The sequence below is a fragment of the Spea bombifrons genome, chromosome 3 (genome assembly GCF_027358695.1).
Source record: "Spea bombifrons isolate aSpeBom1 chromosome 3, aSpeBom1.2.pri, whole genome shotgun sequence".
NCBI classification, from domain to species: Eukaryota; Metazoa; Chordata; class Amphibia; order Anura; family Pelobatidae; genus Spea; species Spea bombifrons.
This window is the reverse complement of record NC_071089.1, coordinates 14,628,755-14,653,493: the sequence shown is the minus strand read 5'-3', so window position 1 is coordinate 14,653,493 and position 24,739 is coordinate 14,628,755. Positions and strand designations below refer to the sequence as shown.

The 24,739-nt window shown below is 38.1% G+C and overlaps 1 protein-coding gene across 2 annotated transcripts in view; it reads left to right on the top strand.

Annotated features, from left to right (window-relative positions):
* NRXN1 (neurexin 1) overlaps positions 1-24,739 on the top strand; it is a 632,749-nt gene that overhangs the window by 286,639 nt on the left and 321,371 nt on the right. For both annotated transcript variants that reach the window (XM_053459665.1, XM_053459664.1), the window contains 4 exons: positions 1,677-2,060; positions 11,816-12,019; positions 13,956-13,982; positions 24,354-24,476. In XM_053459665.1, coding sequence (XP_053315640.1) covers positions 1,677-2,060; positions 11,816-12,019; positions 13,956-13,982; positions 24,354-24,476 — 738 coding nt within the window. The remainder of the gene's footprint in view (positions 1-1,676; positions 2,061-11,815; positions 12,020-13,955; positions 13,983-24,353; positions 24,477-24,739) is intronic.

The following is a 24,739-nucleotide window of genomic DNA, read 5'->3' as shown; positions in this document are numbered from 1 at the left end:
TTGTCCTCACTGTGAAGAATCCCTTCCTTTGTCGTCTATGAAACCTGCGCTCTTCCAGTCTCAGAGGGTGACCTCTTGTTCTTTGTATATTTCTGTTAATGAACAGGTCACTGAAGAGCTTTTTATATTGGCCCTGCATATATTTATATAATGTTATCATATCCCCTCTGAGACGCCGTTTTTCCAGTGTATATAATTTTAACTTTTTTAGTCTCTCTTCATAATTAGTATCTCAAAATCAAAAGAAATTTGTTATATTTTAAAAAAGCAAGAGAATATATTTATGTACTGTGAGGCTGTAAACCCGAGGGAGAGGATAAGCATGGTATTTGGGTACAGATGTTCTGCAGATCATACATATGGGTCCCTGTGGTGGAGCCATTGGAGAGCAGGGTGGGCCAATGCTCTGTTCCCTCATTATATGGAAAATCCATGCCGGCTTCTCCAAGAGGTTAGAGGTCTGCAGGATCTTCTTGGGGATTCCTATGGGGCCTGCATCAGGCACAGGTGCTTGGCGTTAAAATCCCCTAAAGCTTGATCATCAGAGAGACTGTTGGGGGAAGATGAAGTTTCTCTGTGCTCCCAGGGCAAGGAGAGGCCCTGAGGATGACCATCCCTGAGCCAAGTGAGGCAATACCTGCCTGGACCTTTTTGTGTGCTCTCTGGGGGAGGTTTTCCAGAGCCTGGCTTAGCTGGGTCTGGCTAGGAGGTCGAGTTAGTGGGTGATTAGGCTGGCCAGTCTGGGCCATCACTGTTTAGTTAGAGAGGGCTCCAATTGGAAGCTAGGTTGTTTCTTTTTTATGATTTGGTTTTGGGGAAGTGAAGTAATCACCATAGAAAACAATATATCCATTCTGTAGTTGACTAATAGTTTAGCATAGTAGCTAGACTCATTCCAAGTTAGACTTAATACTTCATATGCCAAGTTTATTTCAAACATTGTTTTATATATATATATATATATATATATATATATAGAATCATAGATAGGAAATAGTAAACACAGGGACTACTGGTAACATGATCGATGTTAAATCAAAATAATTTGTCTTCTGCAGCAACCTCGGTGGGATGCGTTATACAGTTTCATAATCCCTTTTTGTCTCTATACAAAAAAATGCCATTTCGAAAATAGTTTTGAATTTTAAATACTTGTGGGTTTCATACTGGTCCATGCAAGCTTTTATGTTATGATGTATCAAAAATGATAATATTACATAATATTAGGAAAACTCTTGAGGAATAACGCCATCCCTTACTGCAATTGAGCATCTATGTCGTCAATATGTACCTTTACTGCAGTAGATTGACACTCCCAGGCAAATCATATAGTTTCTATATTTACATATTTATTAAACATAGTATATTTATATGCAGTACAATATATTTAATATATTTGGCTCATTGTACATGACATAATCATGGAATGCTAATGACACACAATACTCAATTACTAATACAGGGTACCCAATACCTTCAGTCCAATTTGGACACCCTATGGGGTTAAGGTACCATATGTCTTTAACTTTGAAACTGTTAAGCTTTTCCCACCACACACCTAGATCTGGCCACTTTCCATGCTTTTTTCTCTCCCAGGGTTTTGATGTGTTACTTATTAAAACTTAAGGTAATTAATGTTTAAATAATGTTAACTTTCTGTCTTTTGTCAATTACAGGTACCATTTCTGTCAACACTATACGCACACCTTACACAGCCCCGGGTGAAAGTGAAATTCTTGACCTTGATGATGATTTGTATTTGGGGGGTTTACCTGAAAATAAAGCTGGTTTGGTGTTTCCAACTGAAGTATGGACAGCTCTTCTAAACTACGGATATGTTGGATGCATACGAGATTTGTTTATTGATGGCCAAAGCAAAGATATTCGTCAGATGGCTGAGCTTCAGGGTACAGCTGGGGTGAAACCCTCATGCTCCAGAGAAACCGCAAAGCCTTGCCTGAACAACCCATGTAAAAACAATGGCGTTTGTAGAGATGGATGGAACAGATATGTCTGTGATTGTTCAGGTACCGGCTACCTGGGACGCTCTTGTGAAAGAGGTAGGTTATTGACCTTTGTTTGAAGAATTTTAATTGGAGCTTGACAATGTCTTTCATTTTTTAATCTCTTATAGTTGTACTGAAGGGACAACACATTGCATGAGGCATCTTTAATCCTATCCATATTTTTTTTAATACTCCAGGAATGACTAAGATGCGTTTGCTCTTGGAAAGTATGAAATGATATTCTTCAAACTACATTTCTACGTGTCTGTTGGGGCTAAATTTTATACTCCAATTCATGCAGGCAATATGGGGAAGGTCATAATCTACAAAATAATGTCAAAAGATTTACGATCCATCACTCTCAATATCATTCCACTCTAACACACGCACACATACTAACATACATACGTAGTTACTCCCTTACCCCCTTCCTCTTTTACCCCCTTATTCCTTTGCTTTTTAACCTCGTTCAGATACTTTTTGAACAGCCACTATTTACTCGGTGATCATCCGTGTTTTAAGAATTTTGGATCGGCCCAGCAATCAGTTGCCCCCTTATGTGCTGTGCCAGCCCACCTCTGCATGTGGCGCACCGTCTCTGAAAGAAACGCGGTTTTCAGATCATACTGGAAGATGAATCGGAATGGCTTGATTTTTTATATCACATAATCCCCTTCAGCGCCATCTCATTCAGCCACTGTAGAGCCTTAGAGAAATTTTATAAAATATCTTAATTTGTTATTATTATTATTACTACCTAATTGATACACAACTAGTAGGTACTGAAATGATATCTTGAGATATCAGTTAAGTAGGAAAAAATGATGGGGGAGCTAACAGGCAGCTATTACCACAAATGTTGCTGTAATCCATATCCTTAGTCCTAAAAAGCATTTCAAGGTAAAATTAAAAAATAACACATACATTGCTGAAATGACTAGTGGTTTGCAATAAATGTGGCAATGTCCTGGAATTAAGAGCACCTTTGAGGCCATGACTTCAATTTTATTATATAATATTGTTATATTCTCAGATGTCAGGTTTTATGAATTCCTGCAACCAACACATAATTCAGTCTTTCGGCTCTGGATGAGCCTAATCTGCAAGGCGTAGGTCGTAATCTAAAACCGCGTCTATCACAATGCAATATCACATTACGGTCGGTATCCTAGAGATGAAGACGTTCTACTTACCTGTTATTGAGCAGTAAAGAAATATGAAAAAAAGTGAAGAGACATTGTAACACATACAATGTTTTTTAGATGGAATGCTGTGAAAATCCTGATCTTGCAAGTAATATCTATATTCAGTTTTATGCACCAAACTGCTTTGTCTGTTGGCTACCGAGTTTAATGCCTCCAGATTGCTCTGTTGCTGGTGGAGCAAAACTGGCATAGGGTTTAACCAAACTGTCAGATAAATTACAAAGTCATTCAATTAAGTAAGCAATGTGTTCCACCCTGTGGCAAAATGCAGCTACTACATATGGTCAAGGTGGAAATAAATGAGAAGAGTAAACTGTTTGCATATTGCCACGATTTGGAGGCGAGGCATATGCTGATCTGCAAAAAAAGCCGGAGATGTGCATTTCAATAATGCTCCTGACAGTCCATATTTTTTAAAGCAATCGCTGCCCAGTTTTATTCACAAGATATGCAGAAAAATTTATAATGGATTGTAGATAGATAGATAGATAGATAGATAGATAGATAGATAGATAGATAGATAGATAGATAGAAACAAGAGTTGTCCATCTGGCAAATGTCTGGTGGTCTGGTGGCTAATGGTTCCCACACTTACCTATAGTGGTGCTCCTACACCAGATTAGTTCCTGCGGTGTGGGGTCCCAGGCTGCTTTTTTTTTGGGAGGGGGGTGCAAAGTTATTAGTCCTTAAAACTGGAATGTAAAATCATCTTAACATCAAGCTCCAACTTGCCATCCGGTGCACCAGACAAATGCCCAGTGGGCCAGCGTCCGATAAGTTCTTATAATGGTGGGAACTGTCGGTTGTGACTGGCGGGCTTAATGTGAGGTCCAGTTATAGTGCACTTGCTGACTACTTGCAGATTTTTGTAAAATGCATAAAGCTAAGGGTGTCCGCTTTTATATTTGCCATGAGATTATGTCTCTTGCACTTTAATAGAAATAACCTATTTAATGGCAACCGGTTCTGTTTTCGTCTGTTGTCTTCAAATACTTTTACCCATTGCTCTAAGGAGATTTAATCATGCATCCAATTTTCTATTTTATTTTACATTTGTGTCATACTTAAGTGTCTAATCTAAGATGACTTTAAGTACTAACAAATTAAGGTTTCAGTGCAGCCAATTTTGACTATTACTGGTTACTTCAAGTGTTACTTTATAGAACACTTGTGATAGCAAATTAAAGATTAATGGGTTCAAGATGTTTTTAAAGAACATTCCCCTGCTGTGAGTTGTGCTTGTTTTGTATTGTTTATATGTCCTCTTGGAGAAGATAATGGCGAGAGGACATGTGATAAAAACAATAAATAAAGGGTTCAGCAAAGTACAAGGGGGAAGTATATTTCAAAGGAGGAGACATGCTAGGACAAGAGCTAGAGGATCTGTGGCTTCAATGAAATGGAAGGAAGTTTGGTGGTAGGAAGGAAGGAAGGAAGTGGAATACCAGCCCACCAGAAGTGGTAGAGGTGTAGAAATTTAAAGAATCATGGCAATCCTACATAGCCCAAGACCAAGGAACAGGTGAAAGGTACTATCTTTATATCAGACAAATTAAGCAGAGTAGATAGGCTTAATGGTTCCTACCTAACACCATATTCTATGTTTTTGTTAGACATTACAGATGTAATATTGGTTAGACAGTTTATTCCATATATGCTGACATATAGGATGACTGCCCTATCCTATTCGAGACATGGCTAAATAACTCGGCTTTAGCTGTTCTCTCAGACACTGTGTATCTTCAGAAGTTCTAATAAAATATTTGTGGATTTTCCCCCTAGATTTAAAAACTGTTCAAAAGCTTGATAAATGAGCTAATTTTAGGATAGACTACAAGCTATAGAACATATTTCTGTTTTTTTGCTTTAGGATAACATATTATGTACGATTATCTAGAGTAACCGTCTTTCATGGGCTCTTGCTTGTTCCTTCTAGCTATGAGAGATGTAATTAGAACTAAAGATATTATAAAGCTGTGCCCTTTTACTTTTTTTGTAATTCAGAAAGTGACATAAGTTCAAGGCATGCAGAATCTCCGCAGTCCTTCTGGTACAAAATACTGAAAAAACATCAATCAAACTCAGTCTTCTTGGCTCCCTAACCTCGCAAATTCTGGACATCTAGCCTGCCATGGCAGCTCTTTAAACCCGTCTCTCTTTAGAAAATAAGGCAACAGCACAATTTCAAGTTTTTTTTTATGATTATATTTTTATTACGGTAGGAACAATGCTTTACCGTGATTTACCCTTTTACTGCTTAACACAGTTATTCTGCATAGACACACACTATTTCAGAATCAGTACTTTCCGCTCCTATAGCGTTTATAACCTACATTTTGGAGCCTGAGGTGTTGAAAGATGAGGAATTAGATGTTCTTTCCTGGTACTGCTGAGGTGATACATTTTTGTTACTTTCCTCACATTGTTTAATTAAAACTGAAGGACAGTTCTGTCTATGTAAGTCTTAAGTCGTTGTCTGCAGTTCATAAGGAGAATTCATAAAGTGAACCAGGAAGCCATGTTTCCAGCAATCTGCGACCTGTTCTTTGCAAGCAATTTCTGGTTATGTGTTCATTAATAGCCATCATAAAGACGTGAGATAAAGATTGGCTGGTGGAGATGATATTGCACTCTAAGGAAAAAAAAAATAATAAAAGTTTATTTGACATCCTTGCCATGGAAAAAGGGAACCAGTGGAGTCGATTATAACTACCAAAATGCTTCACTTTTTAAGCAGACTGGGGGCTTGATTCAATGAGCCATCTAAGTCTTAATTGGTGTTAATGTTCATTAAAAGTATCATGATCCAATAGTTGATAACCTCTAGATATTTAAACCAGACCTTGACCACAATAAAGCTCATCACGCATCAGTGAAACACATCGGTCGAATGCATTCTCCTGCTTTCCAGTAAGCATGCGCGGTATACTCAATGTCAGGCGCTGTTAGATCTTGTTTGTGTGAGATTTCAAGGTTTCTAATGGAATTGCTCATTCAGCCAAAGCCCTGGATCTCCAAAGATACCTTCTAGTAGGCCATTGCTTCTAGGTAATTTAAATGTAAGAACCTGGTTCAGTAAAAGGTATCACACAGTTTTTTTTTTTGACTCTCTTCTCTGGAGCTAATACAGCAATACAGATTTTTGTATAGGCAATCTCATCTAGATAAAAAATGTAGCAACACTGTAGGTTTTTGTATATTTTTCAAAAATGCTTAATAAAATATATTTGAAAAGCAAAATATGCTGAGGAGTCGAGTTTGGAAGAAGGTAGACCATTTGATTGTTCATTTTTAATGCTTGCTGATTTCTCTGCGTCGGTTAAATTCTTCCAGTTCCAGATGCAGGTAGAGTGCAGAGTATGGGGTAGAATACAGGCACCGGATCCCAAGGCCTTTCTGTTATCTGTGGCTCTGTGTCGCTTGTAATAGCTGCTGCTGTGTTTATAATGATCTTTTTTAAACATTTGTGTCCATTACTAGTCAATTAATAGGAGGACATGTTTTTGAATAATATAAAATACATTGTAGCACCATTTTCTAAACCCTTTGGAGGAACCTACCGTTTCCACACTGCACATGTTCAGTTGAGAACAGATAATCTCCACTGCTGCACCCTTTTTCATGTATTGAATTTAATATGGGTTTTCAGTCAATTCAGTCTATGGAGAATAAACATATTGAGCTTTAGAATCTCTTGGAAGGGATGCTAGACTTAAGGCCAGTCCTCGGCCAAATAAATAGCACCCTAAGCAAAAAACCTTTTTGTCTTTCCACAAAACCCTAAACACACATGTTTTTTTATGCACTTAGAATGCCAGTCTAGACATAGAGCTCATGCACATGCCCCCCAGTCAGGCACCAGGCTGACTCTCACATTGGGGATATTTTCTGGGGTGATTATAGGTGACCCCCTGATCCAGTCATCCCAGCCAGCTGCCGACTCATTTTAAGATATGTTTGCAAATCATAGACGACATTACACAAATGGAGATATTTTTTTTCTTTTTTTACCGAATTTGCAGCAATTGTAAAACAAAACACATCAGTGTATATGTGTATATATATATATATATATATATATATATATATATTAGAATTATTATGAAACTATCAAAGGTGATAGTTGTTAACCTTATTTGCATGCGCTTACCCAGAACCCCTTGTGGTTGTGGCAGCACCATGAGATTTCTGAGGGAAAAACAAGCTTTCTGGCTTGTCTGTAGATGAGTGTTTAATAAACTTCTACTATCCCTTAAATTTAAGTGGAAGGGTTTTCCATCATCTTTACCCACCATAACTTATGTAATGGTATTTCTTGGCTACCCCAAGCCTCAATGATTAACCCAGTATCACACCCTTACGCTGATGACTCCCATAAAGGATGAAACGGCTCTCACTGGTTCTCTGGCCTTAGGGCTAGCAAAGCACGGAGCCCTGAGGTTGTTTTTAGACCCCCCCCAGTCCTTTGTCCCAGACTGGGTGCTGTGCGCCGGGTGTTAGTGTGGGTCTAAGCGCACTGCACCCTTTCCCATGTCACATGCTGGTAAGCACCTTTTAGCAGCTTGGACCCCTACATGCACATTTATTTTTGTATGCACTAGCCCCAGCCTTTTGGCTTGGTGTGCAGCGCATACAGACAATTTTTTATCACACCAGCCGGTAAGGCTGGGGCTTCCACTGGGAGCGTTTTTGTATATATAGTTTTGTTACATGATTGCACTGTTTTTTTCATAGCGCACGTGCGTTTTTACTTTTTGATATATTTTTGTATTTTGAGTTTATTGATACAAACTGTGATTTGAAGGACTGGACACGAACATGACACTGAAAAGCCACAGTGGAGCCGGGTCCCCAAAAGGTCTGGCTTTTGTGAGGAGGGGGTCAGGTAGCTCTTCTGAGCAGCCCCCCCCTCCTCCAAACAAAGATTTCAGTGGCCCCAAACCTTGAGGGAAGGGGCCAAGAAGATTCGGCCCTCCTGCAGGCCTTATGGCCGAGGAGGGAAGGAAGGGGTCGCATATCCTTCGGGAGTACGACCCCAGAAGAAAACGAAGAAGGGGACCTGGTGTCCACTGTGGCCTTATGGCAGTTTGGCACTGGCACTTTTTTCTGTTTTTCTTCACAGCCAAGCATGAACCTCGGGGCTTCAATAATAAAAAAAAAAAAACAGCTGTCCATGAGCGGTGATCTGACTATTGAACCTCTTACCCGAGTTTTGTCTAAAGGCTGTCTTGTACAGTGGGCAATTACTTTCAAGGGATCCATGTATAAGGTGGATATAGAGGCAAAGGTGATAACTGTTGACCATATTTGCATGCACCTACCCAGAATCCCTTGTGGTTGTGGCAGCACCATGAGATTTCTGAGGCAAAACAAGCTTTCTGGTTTGTCTGGTGTCTGTAGATGAGTGTTTAATAATACTTCTACTATCCCTTAAATTTAAGTGGAAGGGTTTTCCATCATGTTTACCCACCATAACTTATGTAATTATATACGCACATGCACACGCACACGCAGCAGACATTCACCGGCAGCGGCGATGCCTGTAAACCCCCGCTGCCGGTGAACGTCTGCGCGGTGCGCTTAGACAACCTCCTGTGCCAGGAGAGTAGGATGCAGGTCCCCTGCGCCGCTGCGGGGGATCTGTATCCTAACCCTGCCAGACCTTGAGCTCCCTAATGTTGGGCTAGTTAGAGGGAGGTTATGATCTCCCCAACCAGCGCCCGTTGATCAGGGCTAGTTGGGGAGATCACGATCTTGCACCTACCTCGGCGCGGCCCTGAAGACTGGCCCAGGGGAGGTGGCTTCTCCGCTCGCCTCTCCCCTAGCGATTCGTGATTCTCCAGTCCGGCTCGGTAAGTTTCAGTAGCCGGCGTATAAGACGACCCCCGACTTTTGATTAGATTTTCATGGGTTAAAATGTCGTCTTATACGCCGGAAAATACGGTATATATAAATATATATATATAAATATAAATAATTCCATCCCGCTGCTGCCATAAAAGTAAGCATGATTTATTTCCACATTATGATCTTTCCCTGATTATACATGAAACAAAAAGCATGAGTATAATCGGAGCATTGGTTTCTTTTTTATTGAAGGTAACAGATGGAATGACAGATGTCACATCAATATAATTTGGCTGTGACTTTCATTTCCATTGTTGATCACAGTATGCAAGTATCTTTAGGCAAAGACTCTCTCAGGTATATAATATAGGCTACAGTTCTAAAGTTTCAAAGCTGTTCTAAGTATATAAAATAAAATATACAATTACCATAAACATTATTATGACTTACATGCATTTTTCATATTCAAGTAACCTATAATGTGGCTTGTTTTTGTAATTTATGCAGTTTCATTTTGCGGTATTAACTATTTAAGGTCTTATAGAAACATAGAGCTTGATGGCAGAAACCATTTGGCCCATCTAGTCTGCCATTTTTTTCTGCTGTTAAAACTCAATCCTTAATCCGTCCTTGGTCTCATTAGATTTAGGATAGCCAAATGCCTTTCCCGGGCATATTTAAATTCCCTTACTGTATTAGCCTTTACCATGTCTGCTGGGAGGCTGTACCACTTAGCTACCACATAATTTAAAAGTAAATTATCCCTACATTACATCTAACCCTCTGCCCCTATAGTTTTTAGATTACAACCTCTTATAAGGGCGCTTTAAATAAACTTCTATCATATCAACCTAATAAACATGGACTCTTTGTATAATAGTACACAAAGTATTGCTTCTTATCTTGTGCAAGGCTACTGCTCGAGGGCCCCAGGCCCAATGGAAAGCTTTACCATAGCACAGAGCATACTGACTACATCCCTACTGCATCCCTACATTAAATGAAGTACTTATTTTAAGGTTCAGTGGCATCTTAATCCAGTTCTGAAATAATGCTAGCCAACAAAAGCATGGCGGTATGGAATCCATCTTTTTATAATGTCAAAGAACATCTGGACCTCACACTCACAAAATTTGAATTATTTTCCAGATATTCTGTATTACATAGCTGGGTGCTAATGTGAGGCAGTCACTCCAGGTGTCCGAAACACTGAAAATACACAGTTATTCACAACAAGTTGCTATGAAAAGCATGCATTCACACAAACTATATCAAGTTTGCAGCTGAGTTAAAAAAAGATTTCCAACTTAACCGTAACTTACAGGTTGATGCAAATTCATACAGAATCTTAGTAAGACTAACAGACTTAGGTACCACCAACCCACATGATAAACCCGACTGACAATCAACTCCATAGTAGTTTTATTATCAACACAACTCAACTTTTTATCAAGAGACTCCTTCCTGGGTTTACTCAAGTCAGGTGCTGACAAGTCCATCTCTTTACCTCTGCAACTCAACTGACAAACCATAGTAAACAGACCTTCTAATAATACAAATCTGCTAAATCTGTAGTAGAGTAAAAAATGATTATTTTCCGGTGTCCTTATACTCTCGTCAGTTTGCAGGGCAGCGTCATTGTCCTCACTTGACATATGATATTTGAGTAATTGCAATGAAGGCTGTTAAATTCATCTCGTGTTTTAGCCAGTTGCGTTAAGTATCCAAAAGACTCTGCAACTAAATGAAGTCCAGAAAAGCAGAGCCAGGTTGTGTTTGGAGCTGAAATTGGTAGCTACAAGTTCCTGGGTTTAGTCACAGTCACCAACACTCTTTCTGTCCAACTCTGCATGGCTCTAGATGCTTCCGAACCACAGGTTCCCACTGAGATTGTTCACATCATGTAGAACTGTGCTACTTTATGGCAATATATGTACCATTTTTCAAGAGTAAGCAGGCAAAACACATTATTTTATTTCTTATGGGATTCATACTTAACTATAATTAATAACAGAACAGCACAGCCATTCATCATGGCAGAATGCCTCCAGGTAATGCAAAGTCTTTGGTCATCTTGCATGAACAGCATGTGCGAGATTTCTCCAGAGTGGCTCGATGATATTAAGGTCAGAAGGTCAGTTATGGCGATTCCAGAACCTTCACATTTTTCTGCTGTAACCACTGGAGGGTCAACTTGGCCTTGTGTTTAGGGTCATTGTCATGCCCGAAGCTCCAAGAGCATCTCATGTGCAGCTTTCGTGCGGAAGAATGCAAATCGTCTGCCAGTATTTTGCTGCATTCTTCTTGCCATCAATTTTCACAAGATTCCCTGTGCCTTTAGAGCTCACTAACCCCCAACACATCAGCGAGCCACCACCATGCTTCACAGTGGGGATGTTTTCAAAATCAATGCCAACATTTCACAATTTCTGCCAGGGTATGCAAACTTTTGAGCAAAACTGTAAGAAAGGACCTCATAGTGGTGGCCTCCATGTGCAGCCATCCAGTTTGCTCATGGTAGGGCCAGACCTAGTAAGTCAAATTATGTAGAGCCTTGCACTGCTAGATAAACAATGTGTTAGCTAAGTCTGTAATAGTACACTTACAGCAATTATTTCAATGTAATTATAAAAAAATGCATAAAAACACATGAAATCCCCATGGCATTTGAAATAGACAGCAGACTTAAATACCACAGAGCAGCTGTAATATATTTTGTCAAAGAAACAACAACGATTCCTATAATCTTTTTTTCAGAAGCTACAATTTTAAGCTACGATGGAGGAATGTTTATGAAGATACAGCTCCCTCTGGTTATGCACACAGAAGCAGAAGATGTTTCCCTGCGCTTCAGGTCTCAACGTGCATATGGCATTTTAATGGCCACCACGTCGAGAGACTCTGCAGATACTCTACGTTTAGAACTGGACGCAGGACGCGTGAAACTTACGGTCAATCTAGGTAACATTCCCCAACATGAATCGACCCGTTTTTATTTTTATCACACTTTTATATTTGTTGTTTTGCTTGCCTTTTTTAAAATATTTTTTTTTAGATTTGTATTTGTTTTTACTTTCATACATTGTGTTTATTTATTTGCTTGCATTAAATTTTTTTTTTTTTTACAATTTTTTTGTTGAAAAAGAGAAGATAACAATTATCGTTTTCATCCAAAGTAGCATTTTATTCTAGTGTCACCCTTAAATGAAACATGCGACATCCATTTTAGATAAGTATCCCCTTCAGATTTAAAGAATGTATGCTTCTCTTTTGAAACAAAGTTTTTATTTTACACTAAAAATCCTTGGTTTTAAGTTTTTGTGATTGCATTTTTTTGTACCCAGAGTGCACATAACCCTTCAATGACCAAGGTCTGCGGCCCTTAGCAAACAGTCTGGTGAGCATAATCCACACAACCTCTTTCACAGAATAATTGTCTTGGTGGCCACAGAAAAGATGCCTTGGTGACCCATAATATTTACCCAATGACTATACAAGTGGCTTTGGCACCCAAGTTGTTCATCTTTGCATTAAGAAAGCTTAGAATACAAGCGCTCTATTTACAAAAACAGAAGCATTAAAAGAATTTACATTTAAAGACACATTTAATCAAATACTTATTGTCATGAAGAACTACTATAATGGTTTACTTTAAATATGCCTGTATCACATGGGTGACTATTAGTAGGCAAAACTAAATGTTCGGCACATTTAAACTGCTATTGGAAAAAAATCACTAAATGGGAATAAAAAAGATACAATATTTCGATTGTGTAAAGAAAATGTATAAATCCACTACACTGCAACACAGATGAGAATGAGAGCAAAAAAAGATATTCTTTACGTATGGCTCTGGTGCCCTCTAGTGGCCGATATAGGCTAATTCCTAAAACAACATTCAACTAAGACGCCCCATCAATGTATTCTGTGACAAGAGATGTGCACGTTTTGATCCCAAACTGTTTGCCACCACTTTTCTGATGCGGTTGACGACACATGACAAACTCTGCTGTATGGAATAAAATCTACGTTTTAGCGTGTATGTACTCCTCAAAGGCACAAAAAATAGCTTATTTTGAACGCTCATTACTATTACAGCCTTGTTGCGGAATTACTTTTGAAAGTACGTACAGGCTGCATAATTCTTAATCTATTCTTGATCACTCTACAGTCATGTTAACACAACTTTCTTTCTTTTTCTTTATTTTGGTGCAGCAATAATATTAAATAATAATATGTAATTTCTTTCTTTGAGAAATAAAGTAAAGAATGAATATTTCTCAATGGAGATTGTTATTATTACAATAAAAAAGAACAGAAGAAAAAAATAACAAAAAGAAAATTGTGGGCCTGTCAGTGGTGCCCTAACCCTATGTTGATAGAAATTATTTGGCTCGTATCTTGTTATTAGATAGTAATTAAAGTCTAAATCGTCAGATTAGATAACTTGCTTATGCCCTCTTTATTAACTGCACCAGTTCTATACTTTCATTTAACCCTTAAGCTTTTGAGGTAGATCTTCTCTGTCCAAGATGCCCGATCCTAGTTGGTGTGCACTGGACCCCATTGTGACGGAACACCTTCTCTTTAATTTCTCAGTGACTACCTGTTCTTGCACAGATGGGGAAATGTTGCTGCCGTTCTAGATCCTACATCTTTGATCGGTACATAATATTTTTCTCTTGGGTTTTTGTTCCATGCGGCACTGTTTAAAGTGGCCATTCTAATGTTTGATGCATTTACTCCTGTGTCGATAAGTAAGAATTTTAAGATCACTCAAATTGGCCAATTGTGCATGTGTCTGTCCCCGGAAGGGTGGGCTGTAATATTATTGGTTGTCTGCAGCTAATACCTTGAAGGATAAATTTTCATTTCTCATCTATTCTTCCCTATCTAGACTGTATCAGGATTAACTGTAACTCCAGTAAGTGCCTATTCAACATTTTCAACAGTTTTCTTTTTTACTTGAATTAGTTGTAAAACATAAGTCGATTATATTATGTCTACACAATGAATACATCTGTTTTATTGAAGATCTCTAGTAATATTATTTGCAGTTTCTAACTCTTAACAATGTATTGGATGTCAAAAAATATTTTTGTTATTATCTTTATTCCTTGTTAATTCTTTTTCTTATAAAACATGATCTAGACCAGTGTTTCCCAGTCTTAGATTGCACATCTGTGTAACATATACAGCATCATACAGCCCTAGCTGTCCACACAGACATATCTTAGTAAAACATATACTGTATATAGATGAATAGGTAAAAAGATGTGTTTGTGTATCAGGAATTACTGCACTTCACTTAAAACACGGCTAGAATTAGAGTCATTGTGATTGTCTCATGGATGATATACAATTTTATCCTTATATCTAGATCCTCATCTAGGTCCAACTCCCGGTTCTAGCTCAGCCAACGAGGCAGGTACCTAGATCGCAACATCTAATGGATGCTGTAGATGGAAATGATGAAGGAAATTAATGTAAATTTTGCCCATCCATGCCCTACCCAAACCTTAATACAATCTGTTAATTTTATTACATATGACCCATTACCAGAAATATAAATCCACTTAATTGTTGACAGTTTTATTCACTGTATTGAGAAACGCTGGTCTAGGTGAATGTTATATACCTGATTTTTTACATCCAAAACTTTCCTATTTCAAAATTTCTCTTTTTTTAACACATATACTAGATACATGGCCTCGCGGAGTTCTGAGTTCTACGTTTATTCAGTTAGAAAGGCAATATGGACTGTGATTTTATTTTAACATAATGGGCTCCTGAATTGTGTTATACGTCTCATTCAAGATTCTGGCCTTTCTAGAGGCTGACTTTGATTTACAAAAGTGAAGCACATAAAAGGTTTTATAGTCTCCTCTGTGTGAATAAATACCGCAAAGGGGAATTTGAGTAAAAAAAAGAAATTGTGCAAGTAAAAGCTCTTTTCTTACAGAAGTTAAAGAAGATTAATAGAAACCAAAATAAATGTTAACCTGATAGGAAGTCACATTATTTTGTCTGCTAATAGGAAAAAGCACCATGTAGCACTCAGGTCCTCAACTGCTGAACCCCCATCATGCTCAGCCATCAGAACTGTAGTCAATGACACCTGATTGCAACTGATTCTCTTTGTCTGATTATAACCTAGTTTTTTTTCCAGCAGATATTACAAGGTATGGTTTTAAACCTGTGGTTAACCAATTGAAACCAGACCGCCATGGTCTTTGGTGCCTTATGTGACCTGGCGGTAGTAGGGGCAGCTTGACAGGAGAGCGGTGCTTCAGCTTTCTGACTTTACTATACATTATGAAGGGCCAGCCAGCCCCAGTGAGTTTGTGCTGCATAAAGAGCATGGCTGGTCCTGTTTAATGTGTAGTTATCTCAAAGTACATTGTACAGGGCCAGCTCAGCCCTTCATGCTAATGTGACTTGTTAGTGCTTGCCCTTCGTAATGAATAGTGAAGTTGGGGAGTTGAAACCATCCTGCCAACTCCTGCTTTAAATAAATAAACCCTAAAGGCTCCACATACAAGGTAAGAGGGAGATGTTTGAGGTGCACTGTAGTTGGGAGAGGTGGAGAAAGGAGTGTAGGGGAGGTGAGAGAGAGGAAGAGGAGGAGACGTAAAGAGAAGGAAGGAGAGAGAGGGAGGAGAAGGAAGGAGAGAGAGGGAGAAAAAGAGAGGTGAGAGAGCGTGATGAAGAGATGAGGAGAGAGCATGTGTCTGTCTTTTGGAGTCAATGAAGTATTCCTTTTAGTTGTTGCCTGCTCATATTTCTTCCGAAGCAGTGTTTTAAATTAGATTAGCCCCCCCCCTTCTTAAACGGTTGGTTTAATTGCTTTAGAAACCTGTGTTATTTATCTGGATACATTGGAGTTGCCCTCATGGTAAGTAGAGTGAGTTCGTATGTGATTTGATCGTATGGTAAAATATTTTCTTTCCATGTATGATTACGTAGGAATACTCTATGGCACAAAGTGCATGTGGAGATGACATCATATTTTATCTTCAGCAGAAAGATGAACTTTAGTCATTCTGTCCAGAGTAACTCGCCAGGTTACCCCTTCAAAATGCATGGTGAACTTAGTGAGTTGAAATGTTTAGTCTGATGACAGCTCTCTTACAAACTGTTTATATAAACCACAATAAATCCTAGCAATACCATTGAAGCGGCTGTGCACATTTAAAAAACTATATCACTATAGCTCTTGCTGGTACCAGGAATTAAAATCAGTCCAATTTACTAATCTCTCATCCAAAGTATAACGAGCCAATTATTTAAGATTTAGAAAGTAGAAAGTAAAAAGTTTGTACATGTGTTTGTTTTGCCTCCCTTTAACCCATGTACTTTCTATTATAATCAACGATCATTTACTTGTACTTTTATAGTCCTATTCCCCTTTAACTCACGAAATGATTATTAAACGTTAAATACTCCACAGCTCATCATTATCAGCTCATAAATGCTTCATTATTATTGCTACTTGACAGTGCCCTCTATACATCGCAGGTAAATATAGAATTTTAATTATGCCTTTCTCTGGGCACGAGGCAATCAAGAAAATCTCAAAATGAGGAAATCCAGTTATTCAAAATTAAACACTGCTTTTAACTGAATATTTTTCTGGGTTCTAATCTGGGTATTAATTGGCTTCTGTTTATATCCAAGGGGGTATATTAATATTCCCAGTTGCTAAGTTGTCTGATCTATTAATGCAACAAGCGTTATCTGTTAGTTGGAGGGATAGTAAAGACTAGACTTGTGCATTTGTGAGAACATGAAAACGAACACAAATGTTGTGTTTTCGTTGTTCAAACCACATACCAAAAAAACGAATATGACGGCAGATAAACATTCACGAAGACAATTAATATCTCCTAGCTAATTTCCCTGGTTCCTTCCCCCATAGAAGTCCCTGCCTCTAGCCTACCTTGTCTACGTAGCATCTCAGGGATTTAACGGGAATCCGTAACTGCCCTTCATTGGTTGATGCCACAGGAGGCCCCTGCCGGCAACCAGTAGAGTCCCAAGTACAGACCTTTACCTCCTGGAGCCTGCCCAGTCCAATTTTTGGCATTAGGAGTTAAAGGTCCATACGAGCAACTCTATTGGTCGCTGAGCTCCTCTGGCATTAACCAATGAAGGGCAGCTTGCTTTTAACTTCTGGAGCCTCCCCAGGCTAAGTTTCAGCATCAGGAGTTAAAGGTCCATACGGGGCTCGCCTGGCATCAACCAATGAAGAGCAGCTGCCCTTCAATGGTTGATGGCAGAGGAGCACCCTGTTGGTGACCAATAGAGTCACTCTTATGGACCTTTAACTCATGACACCAAAGCCATTAGTCTCACCAGGCAGTTGCTCCTAGGTGTACCTTGGCCTGCGCTTTGCCAATAGAGTCCCTCATACAGACCTTCAACTTTAAAATCCTTGTGCCAAAGCTGCTGTGTATTGTTACATTAACCCGTGCTAAAAACCCAGCAAAAAAACACTTATACATTTATTCGCCCGAAAAGAACACAGAAACGGGTGAATATTTGTGCAATACGAAGGTTTTTTTTTTCACCAAGACGAACACAAAGACTTGGCTGGTGCCCAAGTCTAGTAAGGACACAAAAAGGGGCATAACTAGAAACTGCTGGGCCTCAGTATGAAAATTGCCCTGGGTCCCCAAACTTCACCAAACATGTCCCACAGTGTCACCTTTGCCCCCAAACAGCTTGTGAATGCCACCTTTGTCCCCAAGCAGCTTATCAGTGCCATCCTAACCCCCCAAACACTCTGCTGTGCTATCCTTGCCCCAAACAGCTTGTCTGTGCTGTAATTTTCCCCAAACTGCTTGTCTTGTGCTTTGCCCCTTGCAAAAACACTCTGGCGCACACACGTAAACATACTTATACACGCATACACATGCTTACATTACACTTACTCATTCTCACACATGTACACACTCATTCTAACACACACCGTCTTGCACACCACTTATATACATTAATGCTTAAACACCAATGATAACACAAACACTTACACAACCATTATAACACACTCCATCTCACATTACTTAGACATATATGCTCACATACAAACACACATACACATCTATGCTCGCACACATTTATACTAACACACAAGCACTTTAATACATTCATACTTGTACAAACATACAAATGCTTTTGCATACAGATTCATGTTAACACATAATTATACATGCACATTTATGCTTACATAGACTTATACATGCACATTCAAGCTCAGAGAGCAGGCAGCTGGAGGTGCTTCCCTGGATCAGACCTAGGCAACTCCCTATGGCTATATCTAAATACTGTCAATAGGTTTGGCCTATAAACTGTAGGTTTCATCAGATACTTTAAATCTGTGTGCTTCTAAATATAAGGTTATATATATATATATATATATATATATATATATATTTTAAATATGTTATATTACTATTGTATTTTCGTTAAAAATTATATATTTTTTTCTGTAAAACCATCATAAATCAATTATCAATACCTGTTTTGTTTCAGGGTTGTCCAACTGGGAGCCTGAGAGCAGAACCTGTTGTAAAAGAACAACAGGTTCTGTTACATGAGTAATTCTGGTTCTTAAAATAAATAAATGGTGAATTAAAAGGAACATAATGTGAAACAAAGGAAAAAATGTATAAAACGAAGGCATTCAAGATAACTTTCATTTGGGGTCCTAACTGACAAATGCTGACAAATATTGCTAGGGTAATTAGGAACTTTAGTTGAAATTTTGTGAACTGTGATGAATTGAATTACATCATCAGTACTATATTTTATTTAAAGTATGCTAATATTGTGTTGTCTCATTCATGTTTATTTTACAGTATCGCAAATGGACAAGATTTCCAAACACTTTCATTGAAGAATGTGAAAAAAAATCAATCACTGAAAAATATTTTCTTATTTTTTGGTATTCTAATATTTAAGGCAGTAACGTTTAAAACCTAAGAATATATCTATTTTTATCATATGTTGAAAATATGACATTTTTACACTAACAAATAATAGCAATGTTTATGCAAATATTTTAGATTGCTATTTAATCGATTTTACATTTTTACAGCATACATAACATAATATTGCCCAATTCTTGCAAATTGACCTTATTCAACATATTTGTGCCTAATTCTTGTTTTATCAATCTGTCCATCGTAAGTAAAACAAAAAAATAATAATCTCACAGTCCAAATTTCCTTTCTTTATTTTATTTACTGTTAACTACCTAGAATTTGATATCACATTTTGAAGGTTATCGATTGATATTTTAATTGTTAATTGTGTTTAAGAAATGCCAGACTAATATTATGAAAACATGCATTAGTGCAATATATATATTTATTTATTTTACATTTAGATTACTTGCTTACTTGACATAATTAGGCACAATCAAACTTCAGATTTCAAGGTACATAACTTATTTCTACAATGAGAAAGTGGACACTTTCAGTCACCTTTTTTGCAGTTGCGGCAAATTTCACCAGCTGAGACTGACTGATTTGTTTCATTATTCATAAAACAAAATTACTGTTTTTTTAGTAATCAAATATAGGACTCTTCTTTTCAAAGCTAGGATCGTTTAAACATTATGAGGGAAATAACTATTCCTGAAATTCTACAAGCTTATCTGCAGTGCACTAGTTTATGATTTCTACGGTTCTTTTTGGTACTTCTTCTCCAAGTTGTGTTCATCGTAACACTAGGTTATTTGGTATTTCTGTTTCTTGTATTTGCTCCCTTATCTTTATGAAAATCTGAAACCATATAAGCTAGTAAAAGATGCTAGGCATAGGTGAGCTGGCAGTTGTGTAGTATGAGCTGAATTGGGGCTGACCATTGACCAAGCAGTCACAAAAGATGAATGAAAAAAGTAAATGAGACATTTGAGATGGTTTCAACTTGTTTTTTTGTGTTCTCATGTACATTGTACATTGTAGATCCACCAATCTCTAAATCCTATAAAGAACATCAGTATCCATAATGTATCATTGAGTAGATCTTACAAAACTATACAGTAAAAGGGGATGATTTCCCAGAAGGAACTGATAGGCATTTCAATGGGTAGGTCTTGGAGTACTCAATCATTAAATATATTAACTTGATTCCTGCCATAGCAGAAAAATGAAAACGCGATAAACCCTTCTGTTACTTGATTATACTATTCTTTGATGAAATATAATATGTTCCAGCTAGAACATTTGATTTATTTTAGCCCTGCTACGCACTCTACTTGTCAGCAATAAATTATGGCTTAGAGTCCATTTAGGAATTATAACCACTTTAATCAATCCTAAATGATATTTATTATATTCATTGATAGCAAACTGTGGGGTTATATGGTGAGAGCCATAGGAAGAGAAAACATTTTTTTGTTTAATTTAATAAGTGTGTTTTCACTCCTTATGAGATTCTATAAAAAGTGACAATGTCCGTGATGATGCCAGCTGGGTGGCTACAAAGGAATGTGTAAAGACAGATCATTATCTAGAGCACTAGAGGGAAGTATGTCCCAGAGTGAGCTTTTACAAACACAAAAGCTAATATCAGATTCCATAGCCTGTAAAAGATTCAAACATTACCACTTAACACGTGTTCCTGGCTGATTAACCTTGTTCCAAGTCAAGAGGACATGGCTTGTGTACAGGTATGTTTTCTTTTTTTTGTTTTTTTTGGCAGTACTACTTAGGATGCTGAATGGGAAACTCTTTAGACTCCAAAAAGAACAAGCATTCCACACACAACAAACATCAGATATGCATTTGTAATAACAAAAATGTTGATTGAGAAAGGGCAGGTAGCCTGGAATGGTTGCTCTTTGAAGTGGTGTGCATGGTGTATTTGGTATATTTGCTGTATTTGGAATTTGACCATCAGCAGAACAGCAATGGTGTCAAATTTAACCCTGTTAGTACAGTAAATTATAGCTTTTGACATTAACCCTTACATGGTGGATAAACTAGCTATAATAGAGGAGTTTCTTAATAACTATTAGGTAAATAGGAGAAACAGGAATTATTTCAGGTTACCAAGAAGTCTCTTTTCATGCGGTTCACTTGGAATTATGCATTAACATGTACAACTTAGATTATTCAAAATATAGTTGGGATAATACATTTTCTCTTGTGTAGTGCTCAACAGCTTGGAATGAAAGAAATGTAACACAAAATAAAGCTTTGTCTTTGACTTCTAGGCCAGATCTCGGAATATGAAATATTCCAAACATTTAAATTCCAACAAATTCATAAAAATAGCAACATGAACATACATATACTTGATTATTCATTATATTCTTATATCACAACAATCTACAAAACTATGTTTTCCCAATACAGTCACCAATTTGAGAGTATAAGCAGAAAAAGATCCTATGGGGAAGTGGTTATCTGACTAGCTGCCCCAAAATATTGTACATGGATTACAATGAGGCATTCTTTAGTTAACTGAGTTAGAAAATGACCTCTGTTGTTTTCTTTCTCCCCCTGCTTCTTTAAGACAGAAAGTATAATGTAGCCTTTGCCAAGTCAAGTAAAATACCTGTGAGCTGAGTTTCCAATGGTCAAAAGGACCTTTAACTTGCATACTTCCAAGTAGAGCTGTGGCCTTTTACATGTGGTGTTGATTGATAATTTTTTAGGAAATATACTTAGATACCCTACTTTACCCTAGTTTACTGGAAGCAAGCTTAGGGGAAGCAAAATGAGACAGGAGTTTAATCTCCAAACTAGGGGGCTGGCCCAGGGGGCACTTGCCTCTCAGGCGGTTTGACATTTCTTTCAAACAGGGCTGGTTAAAGGTGGCGGGAATGCAGTGGGTGATGTAACTTGACATTACAGCTATGAGGAAAGGCTCCAGGTAAGGTAATGCTGTGAGGTATGATGGTGTGGTGAGCTATGATGTGTGGTTGATAGAGTGAAATGTGACAGAGTGAATATGCTTAAGTGTGTTTTAGAGTGAGTGTACTATTGTGAGTCTGTGTGTTAGTGTGAGCATGTGTATCTACTATAGTGAGTGTGTGTATGCTAGTTTGTATTCTAGTGTGGTACATGTGAAAGTCTATTCACTAAAGAGCTCCTGCTTGCAAGCTAACAGCAGCAAATCTCGACAAGTTGGCTAAAATCCAACTCTCATCACTACAGCCAACAAAAGGGCAACAATTACCCGTCTTCCCCAACCTCCTGCACAGTGGAGTGGAGGATATTTAAAGTTCCTGTTGGATTATATTAGTCTATATATCCCCTCTCGAATCCACCTGGTGAACACCCAAGGGTGCTTACATGTACCCCATCCCCCTATTAGGGGTAGAAGAGGGTAAGTAGGGTTTTTTATGTATTCTCTGATAATAGTTATTACATAACCCCTCCATCAGACAGGAACAGAAAGAAGTCTGTGCCCTTCCAAAGGGGATTTTATATATGTTTAACTCTCTCATCCCAATAGGCAGGAAGGGAGGTCAATAATGCCCACTAAAGCGAACCACCCACATAGTTAAGGCTAGGGTCTTATCTTGATATTATTTAACCAGCTCATTTGCATCACAGGGAATGGGGAGGAGTATTTAACACCCAGTAACACCCAGTTAATACAGTGCAGAAGGTTTAGGCGAGGACATGCAAGTTCACATTGAACTTAGATGCCATTACAAGCCCTCGTCTGAAACCAAAAAAAAGTTACATTAGGACATTGGGAGAACACTACATAGTAATTAGGATAATATTGAAAGTAAGAGTGGTAAAGTAAAAATAAATTATAACATGGTAATGCTATCTGGCTAACTGTCTTATACTTCTCTATACTGTGTGTTACAACTAATCAGCCAATAAAACATAAAATTGTATATTAACTCCAATATGATACACTATCAATATAATAGATTAGGGATGCACCGAAATATCGGTGGCCGAAACATATCAGGCGAAAATGGCAATATCGGAAAAATGCCGAAAATAATCTACCTTCATCCAGGAGCGGAGGGTAACTGCTGCTGCTTACCTGTGTGTCGCTTGCAGAAGTCTGTGAGCGGCAGCAGGAAATCTGCAGTTCAGGTAAGATGGTGGGGGAGGGTGTATGAACGAGTATGTGTGATTGAAGGAAAGAATGAGTATCTGTGAATAAGGGAATGAATGAGTATCTGTGAATGAGGAATTGAATGAGTATATGTGAATGAGGTAATACATGAGTATCTGTGAATGAGTAAATGAATGAGTAAATTAATGAATAAGTGTGTGATAGCATGGATGTGTAAGTGGGGCATGGCACAGGGAAGCTGCAAGTGATGTGCAGACCACATCCTGCAGGACAGCATTTTATCTATGCTGGCAGCATCAATACACAAGGGGGCAGCTAGTCAGGTTTCAGCATGTATTGGCTGCTTGTGCATGATAGAAGTGTGATTCCTATATTACATATATATGATTGTTAATAGCAATCACACTCCTATCATGCCCAGGCATACCCAGATTCCAGCATGTACAGCTGCCTTGGCATGATAGGAGTGTGATTGCTAACAGCAATCACACTCCTATCATGCCCAGGTTTCAGCATGTACTGTTTGCCTGGGTGTTAGATTATTGCTGTTAGTGATATATATGTAAAGTATTTAATATACATGGTGTCATTTAGTTTAAAGGTGTGGGGGGGTCATTTTCGGCCAAGTGTATCCTGAATTTTTGGTTTTGGTCCGGAATTTTCATTTTGGTGCATCCCTATGGGCAGGCTCTTCTGGAGAGGACAAGACCAAGTTAGAGCTAAACTAGCTAAAATATTTACTATCCTTCCGTTTCTGATTATTTTAAGATCTACACAGAGACTGTCTGTCTAACAGGTTTATCTGGTTCAATTTATACTACACAATAACTAGCTGTCCCTTCTCTTGTATTTTTTATTGAAAAGCCTTTTCTTCCACCTTTTTGGTTTAAAGAACAGATTTTGAACTCAATCAACATGCAAAAGGTAATTTGGTGGTATTGGAGTTATGGAGAAAAATGCTATAGTTCAGGTATCTCAAAGCATAAAAAATGCTGATGCACCACATATCAATAAGTTTTTAAATTATGTAAGATATGCATACAATGCTTGATTGTGCCTATTTATGTTTAAGATAATAAATCCTAAAATATCCTAAATTAACTGGTAATCAGACTTTTCTTATAGTCAGTGTTACATGAGCAGAAGTAGCGCTGGCTATCTTTCTCATTGTATGAAATGCTCATTTGATTGATTTGATGTCAAGATTCTATAATGACTATTTTGGAATATCCAACAGGCAAAGGTCCAGAAACACTTTATGCTGGCTATAACCTCAATGATAATGAATGGCACACAGTACGTGTCATCCGACGAGGAAAGAGTTTAAAATTAATGGTGGATGATCAACAAGGAATGACAGGTATGTATTCTGTGCAATCTTTTACTAGCTCTATGTGCACATTAAACATTCAAATTCCACGTGTTGTCACTCTCATTCATGCTCTCTCATGGTCTCTCACACTCTCTCTCAGACTCTCACTTACTCTCTCTCACACTCTAATTAACTATCATGCTATCCCTCAATGTATCTATATCTTCTCCATGGACCACTTCCGTGTCCCTGTCTCCTATTCCTCAGCTCCTTCTTTCATCTTCCGCTTCTCCCTGGCATCAACTCCGTTA